The 7,414-nt window shown below is 42.3% G+C and overlaps 1 protein-coding gene across 1 annotated transcript; it reads left to right on the top strand.

Annotated features, from left to right (window-relative positions):
- The first annotated feature begins 291 nt into the window (after nucleotides 1-291).
- LOC140738246 (phospholipase A2, minor isoenzyme-like) lies at nucleotides 292-7,161 on the top strand. The gene is made up of 4 exons (XM_073065398.1): nucleotides 292-399; nucleotides 496-655; nucleotides 1,336-1,460; nucleotides 6,372-7,161. The coding sequence occupies exons 1-4, from the start codon at nucleotides 360-362 to the stop codon at nucleotides 6,485-6,487; spliced, it is 441 nt and encodes a 146-aa protein (XP_072921499.1). The 5' UTR covers nucleotides 292-359; the 3' UTR covers nucleotides 6,488-7,161.
- Nucleotides 7,162-7,414: the final 253 nt, after the last annotated feature.

Genomic DNA, 7,414 nt, shown 5'->3' with positions numbered 1-7,414 from the left:
CACACACAACGCACACACATATTTATGTAAATTGACACATATGGACATACAGACATGGAGATGCACACAAACACACACACTCACGTAAATTGACACACACTCAACACACATGTGGACACACACACACTGCAACTGCTCCCACTGGGAAGTCCCAGAAGCTGTCAGGATTGGCTCTGTCTCTCCAGTCCAGTCAAATGGAGACCAGCTATATCAACAGAACTGTTTGTCTTCATCTTATCTACGTTATCAGTGGCCATGATATGCACCAGGAACTGAATCTCACTCTTTACCGAGACTAGTTATAAAAGGGACGGAGTGAGCTTTGGGACAAGTGTGATTTCCAGGACGGAGAAGAGCAAATGACAATGCTGGGGCTGTTTGTCCTCCTTCTGCTCTCAGGTAGGGAATCTCTCCTCGAGTGAGCCTTGTTCTCGTGTTGGTTGCTTCGTGTTCTAACCTGTTTGTGTCTGTCTGTTCCTCTCCCTCCTGATGTAGCTGGTGCTGGGAGCACTTCCATTGAGTCCAGGAACCTCATTCAGTTCAGTAATATGATTAAATGTGCCATGCCAGGTGTCAGCCCACTACTGCAGATCAACGACTACGGCTGTTACTGTGGAATTGGCGGATCTGGGACACCAGTGGATGAGTTTGACAAGTAGGTGAACAGAAGGTCTCCACACAGCCAGTTACCATCCACTGGAGACAAGGGACAGAGAACTGTTCTCATTGATTGTCAGAGGCAGCAAGATTGCATCTTCACTGAAGTCCCAGTGATGGTAGAGGGTAGTGTTTGGTGTTAGTCTGTACAGGAGGTCAGGACTGTGTAGTGGAACACACCAAGGACAGGGCAGCTGCTCCCAGGGAGGTTTCTGTCCTTCTGGAGGATTCAACAGGGGTTTCAATCATGGCAGCACAAGAGAGAACCATGACACAGTGGCTACCTTACCAAGTGAGCGAGGAAGGGAAGGAGAGAGGGGAACCAGCTGGTTGATCAATCTGTTGAATATTGTTGGGTGGTGAGCACACACGATCCATAGAACAAGGGAAAAAATAAACATTGGTCACCTTCTCAGGTCTATTGTGGTCACATCACTTGGAAGGAATTCTTTTCCACATTCCTGCCTGAGTCCCCACAAATCCTGATTCCACGTCCCACAGTGAAGCCCCTACCCAGCTCCCTGGGTCGATATCAGCCTGCTCAGCTTGGCTCAGCTCAGGTCACCCCCTGACTCTTAGCGCTACATGGGAAGTGTGTGACACTGGAGGCTGCTGTAACAGTGTTCTGTTAATTCTAGTTCATGAGTTTTTAATTAAATGTAATCTGTGATTTTACAGGTGCTGCCAGACCCACGACTACTGTTATGATGATGCTAAGAAAAAAAAGAAATGTAGATTTCCACTTTCACCCAAAATGAAGTTATACAAGTACAGCTGCACAAACGGGAAAATCGAATGCAAAAGTGAGTATGATCAGAGAGTGCCTCATTGTCTTACTTTTATCCTTGGTTCCATGGACACAATCTTTTGTCCATCCCTCATTGCCTTTGTGAAGGTGCTGGTGAGCTGCCATCTTGAACCACTAGAGTCGCCCTGGTGACGGTTCTCCCACAATGCTCTTGTGGTGCAGCTCCAGCATTCAGACCCAGTGATGACGGAGGAACGGGTTATGTTCCATGTCTGGATGGTGTGAGACTTGCAGAGACCTGTATGTGATGCTGATCTCTGTCCCTCTAGATGGTAAAGGTTATTGGTCTGGGAGATTTAGCTGAGATACACTGGCTGCTGAATTATACAACAGCACAGAATGCTGATGGTAGATATTGGTAGAGATCGTTTCATTTGGTTTATTATTGTCGCAGGTAACAGGGCACAGTGAAAAGCTTTGTTTTGTATTCCATCTATACAGACAGAGTTGCAATGAAATCAGTTCCTTTGTCACTAATGATGACGAGCTCCTTCTGTGTTTGGGAGCTGCACTCATCCAGGGACTGGGGAATATCCCACTCCTGGCTGATGGTGGAAAGGCTTCAGGCAGTAAGACATCAATCATTTCTTATGTGATGCTTAACTTGTGACCTGCTCTTGTAATCACTGGTTAATGCATCTTGGTCAATTATATGTGAGGGTCACTGGTGAACTCCAGTGCAGGAATCACAGAGACTGTGGCAATTCAAACAAAACAAAAGATTTAAGACAAAGTAACCAAGAAAACTAACAAGAATTCAGGCAAACTGTGCAGAATCCTGACAAACAGAAATCACTCAGACACACAGAAGAACTTGGTCAGAGTTTCACCAGACAAGGAACCACAATGACTGAGCAAAGAGGGGTTGGCCAGTTCCCCTGACATACACCCTGGAGCAGATAAGAATTCAGAACAGCCCCAGTGCCCAGGCAAAACAATAACCCCCAAGTCAACAACTACAATGAAAGACATAGAAAATCCTGTGCTAATTCAGTTACCCAAACTGAATAAAAATGATAAAGGCAAGGAGAGCTTATCAATGCTCATGATCCCAAACGAGACACGTATGACACAAGGTGAGTGAGTTCTAATAAAATAATTAGAATCTGAATCAGAATCAGGTTTAATATCACCAGTATATGTTCTGAAATTCGTCAACTTTACGGCAGCAGTACAATGCAATACATGATAAATAAATATAGAGAAAAAACTGAGTAACATTAAGTATATATGTCTAATAAACTCTTCCTGGGCTTCCAGCCAGGTACAGGTATCAATTATAACTGATGTCATCAAAACATCAGTGATAATCAATACTGGTACCCAGCTGGAAGCCCAGGAAGAGTTTATTCATCATATATGCCGGGAAAGCACAAGGTGCTTTTTCTTTTGTATACATGTCTATTAAATAATCAAGTTCAAACAAGTAGTTTAAAATAACAGAAATAAAGAAGTAGTGGGAGAGTGTTCATGTGTTCAATGTCCATTCAGAAATCAGATGGCAGAGGGGAAGAAGCTGTTGCTGAATCACTGAGTGTCTGTCTTCAGGCTCCTGTACCTCCTCCCTGATGGTAACAATGAGAAGAGGGTATGTCCTGGGTGATGCGGGTCCTTAATAATGGACGTTGCCTCCCTAAGACATCGTATTTGAAGATGTCTTGGATACTACAGAGGCTGGTACACATGATGGAACTGACTAATTTTACAAGTTTCTGCAACTTAATTCGATCATGTGCCGTAGCCATCTCCCGCATACCAGACGGCGATGCAGCCGGTCAGAACACTCTCCACAGTGCACTTGGAGCAATTTCTGAGTGTTTTAGTTGAAAAACCAAATTTCCTCAAACTCCAAATGAAATATAGCTGCTGTCTTGCCTTCTGTGGTTAAGAAAGCATATGGTGGATTGGCCTTCATCAATCGTGGGATTGAGGTTAGGAGCCAAGAGGTAATGTTGCAGCTATATATACCCCACTTGGAGTACTGTGCTCAGTTCTGGTCGCCTCACTACAGGAAGGATGTGGAAGTCTTAGAAAGGGTACAGAGGAGATTTACAAGGATGTTGCCTGGATTGGGGAGCATGCCTCATGGGAATAGGTTGAGTGAACTCGGCCTTTTTACCTTGGAGCGACAGAGGATGAGAGGTGACCTGATAGAGGTGTATAAGATGATGAGAGGCATTTATCACGTGGATAATCAGAGGCTTTTTCCCAGGGCTGAAATTACTAGCATGAGAGGGCACAGTTTTAAGGTGCTTGGAAGCAGGTACAGAGGAGATGTCAGGGGTAAGTTTTTTATGCAGAGAATGGTGAGTGGAATGGGTGCCGGCGACGGTGGTGGAGGCGGATATGATAGGACCTTTTAAGAGACTCCTGGATAGGTACATGGAGCTTAGAAAAATAGAGGGCTATGGGTAACCCTAGTCATTTCTAAGGTAAAGACATGTTGGGCACAGCTTTATGGACCGAGGGCCTGTATTGTGCAGTAGGTTTTCTATGTTTCTATGTTCTTTATAGCTGAATCAATATGTAATGACCAGGTTAGGTCCTCAGAGATATTGACACCCAGGAACTTGAAATGCTCACTCTCTCCACTCCTGATAAATACAGAAAAAAACTGAATGACAGTAATTATGTATATGTATATTAAATAGTTAAATTAAGTTCATAGTACAAAAAAAGAACTAAAAAAATTAATGGGGTACTGTTCATAAGTTTAAAGTCCATTTAGAAATTAGATGGCAGAGAGAAAGAAGCTGTTCTTGAAGTGTGTGCCTTCAAGCTTCTGCACCTCCTTCCTGACAGTAACAATGAGCAGAGGGCATGTACTGGGTGGTGAGGGTCCTTAATAATGGACGCCTTCTTCCTGAGGCACCTTATGGGACATAAAACCTAAGCAATCCAAGGAAGACTGCATACCTGAGAAAAAACCAACCCACATACTAACTGAAAAAAATTTCAACCAGCCCCAGTTGTGACATTCTGATTCCAGAACACTGATATTGGGGCCAAAGAGATGGTAATGACTGAAGATCAGTGGATGGAAAGGTCCCAGAGGAAATTTGAAGAGGCAGTATCTACCAGCCTTTGATCTGGAAGATTGATGAGGGATAGTTTGCATAGTCTTCTACTTGTGAAGTTGTGTTGTGTTAACATGATGGAACTTTTGGAGAGGTCATGTTGATGATTGAAGGGCAGGAATGTCCATGAAACTTAGCAAGGCCGTTGACATGGTCCCGCAGACTGAGGAGTTTCCTTACAGAAGTTTTTAAATTTATGAGAGGCATAGATAAAATAAACAATCGCAGCCATTTTCCAAGGTAGGAAAGTCCAAAACTAGAGGTCTAGGTTTAACGTGGGAGTAGAAAAAGATTTAAAAGGAACAACTAGTTCACACAGAGGCTGCTGGGTATGTAGAAGGTGCAAAGGAGATGGTACAATTACAATATTACAAAGATAGTTGGAAGGCTTCCTGGAAAGGAAAGCTTCAGAGGGATTTGGCCCAAACGCAGGCAGAAGGGTTAGCATAGAAAGACAGGTGGGTCAGCATGGATGAGCTGGGCTGAAAAGCCTGGCTGTATGCTGCAAAACCTTTATGACTCTATGCATGTGAAAGATGGCTGAATTATGCTCCTTATTTGAAGATTTTGCTCCTTATTTGAAGGTGGTTATTGTCTGACACCTGTGTGTTATCAATGTTACTCACCAGCTAGTGGTCAGGACCCAGATATTGCTGGATCATATGCAGAGAGCAAATTATGAACTGAGCACTATTGATGAGTAAGTACCATCTGATAGCACTGATACCATCAAAAAACATGTGAAATAGTAGACTGAGTAAATATTTGGCTCTGAAAGCCTGCTCCACTATTTGTCTAGATATAGGTTTATCTTCTTGCTCAACACTTTTTCCAGACATATTTCAATATTCCCAGATTCCTCCAATTTCCCAAATTCAATCAGCTTCAGTTTTGAGTGAATTCATGGCATCCACAGCCCCTTGGCATGGGACCTTTCCCCAGTTTAAACCCTAAATGGCCTACCCTTAATCTGAGCCAGTGACTCCTGGTTCTATTTCCCATCAGTACAGGAAACACCCTCTCCATATCTGCCCTGTGATCCCTGCAGTGGTTTTGAAATTCAACCCACAAAAAGTAGATTCAGATGAACAAAAAGAGGAATATTTTTGCTTCACTTCACCTCAGCATTTTACAGAATGCAATGGAAATGCTGTGACCAGTTTGTTCGCAGCAAGTTCCCAATGGAATCATGACCAGATAAAATCTCTAAGCTGATATTTGCGGGACAATTCTGATCACATTAAATAGGGTTCTCCCGAGCTCGTTTGTCACATAGAATCTCCTCACCTGAGAGGTCAAAAATATGCTCACTTTATCATCTCAGGACAGAGAGATGGAGTCACTTTTCCCTCAGGACCGCAGTGGAACATCACTCTTGCAATTTGTGTTAACGTCACTGCAATGGGTCTGAAACCTCAGAGTCAGAGGCAAGATCCAAGGCTGCTGCTTGGGGCCACGTCAGTGGTGAAGGGCTGGGGATCACCAGGGACTTTTCTAGAATCTTTTCTACAATGATTCAGCTATCATTGTGGTGTAGATCTTCATAGGATTTGTTATTCTGATGTAAATGCATGTCTGACATCAGCTTAATAGGATCCATCGACTCTAGAAATGATGAGGTCATCACAATGAAATTAACAACCCAAATTACAATTAGTATTTTAAACAATTTACAGAACATTAATATGAATATCAGAATGTTGCATGTACTATATAAATGGAAGCTAAAATACAAAATATATTAAAATATAAAAATATCTTTCATTCTTTCATAATCCAAGGCAAATATCATTAACATAATGGATTATTTCAAATATGCTTCCTTTCAGGTAAGAGTCACTGCGGGAAGTTTATCTGTGAGTGTGATCGACAGGCGTCCATCTGCTTCTCAAAATCTCAATACAACCTAAAGAATAAAGGCATCAGTAAATCTCGCTGCAAATAGGTCGATCTGACCATGTGGTTATGATTTTTCTTGACCTTATCTAACAAATATTTTCCTTCCAAATTGTGTCATCTATTTTATTTCCAGGAGCTCAAACATCTTTGAACTCCATATTAACTATGTTACTATAATCAATAATCTGATTTAAATCCAACACTCCTTATCCTGTCTTACATTATTTGTGCCACTCAGAAAGATAAAGATCTTCATCACTTTAATCTTTCTCCCAATGAAAGCACATACTGGTTTTTAAAGTCTCTTCCCATTACTTTATAAACCAAAATCTGAATGTAACATGTCCATTTTGCCCGTATTTTCACTAAAACATCAATGCTGCAGCACCTGGGAATCCCATTGATCAACGATGAATAAATTGAATTGAGATGATAATCATTCCCTCAAGCCAGGCTTTCCTTAAAGTCTCAGCTGTGGAACCTGAGGAAAAATCTGTTCACATCAAAGTGATGCAAACCTTGGGATGGCCCATATCAGATGCTTAGTTGGTTCCTTACAGGGCGTCTAAACACAATAATGATTAGAAGCTGCACTTTGAAAGCCAGTTGTGATTATACTCGGAGACTGTTTGCAATGACATTGCTGGTGGCACTCATGATATTCAGGTGGTGGGCATGTATCTTATATAATCAATTAAACCTGATTTGAGAGCATTGAAACATGCCTGGCGTCTCACTCTGTATCACACCACATGAACCACAACGAGGAAAACCAGTCAAAGGATGGGAAGCACAGGCTGGGACTTCTCTTGGAGTGTTTCCATCCTACGGGCACAACGCAGACAAAACCTTCACCTATTCCAATACCACCCATGCGCTTATCAACAAGTAGAGTATCAAATGAATACTTTACGTCAGCAGTACGATGCCATACATGATCAATAAATATAGAGAATTAACCTGAGTTACATTT

Source organism: Hemitrygon akajei, chromosome 14, assembly GCF_048418815.1.
Source record: "Hemitrygon akajei chromosome 14, sHemAka1.3, whole genome shotgun sequence".
Classification (NCBI taxonomy): Eukaryota; Metazoa; Chordata; class Chondrichthyes; order Myliobatiformes; family Dasyatidae; genus Hemitrygon; species Hemitrygon akajei.
This window is presented reverse-complemented; position numbering and strand designations above follow the sequence as displayed.

Bases quoted from the DNA above. Each gene is read 5' to 3' on its own strand.
- LOC140738246 (XM_073065398.1), top strand. From the start codon at position 360: ATGACAATGCTGGGGCTGTTTGTCCTCCTTCTGCTCTCAG. The intron at 400-495 runs GTAGGGAATCTC...CTCCTGATGTAG, and splicing joins TGTCCTCCTTCTGCTCTCAG to CTGGTGCTGGGAGCACTTCC. The intron at 1,461-6,371 runs GTGAGTATGATC...GCTTCCTTTCAG, and splicing joins CGGGAAAATCGAATGCAAAA to GTAAGAGTCACTGCGGGAAG.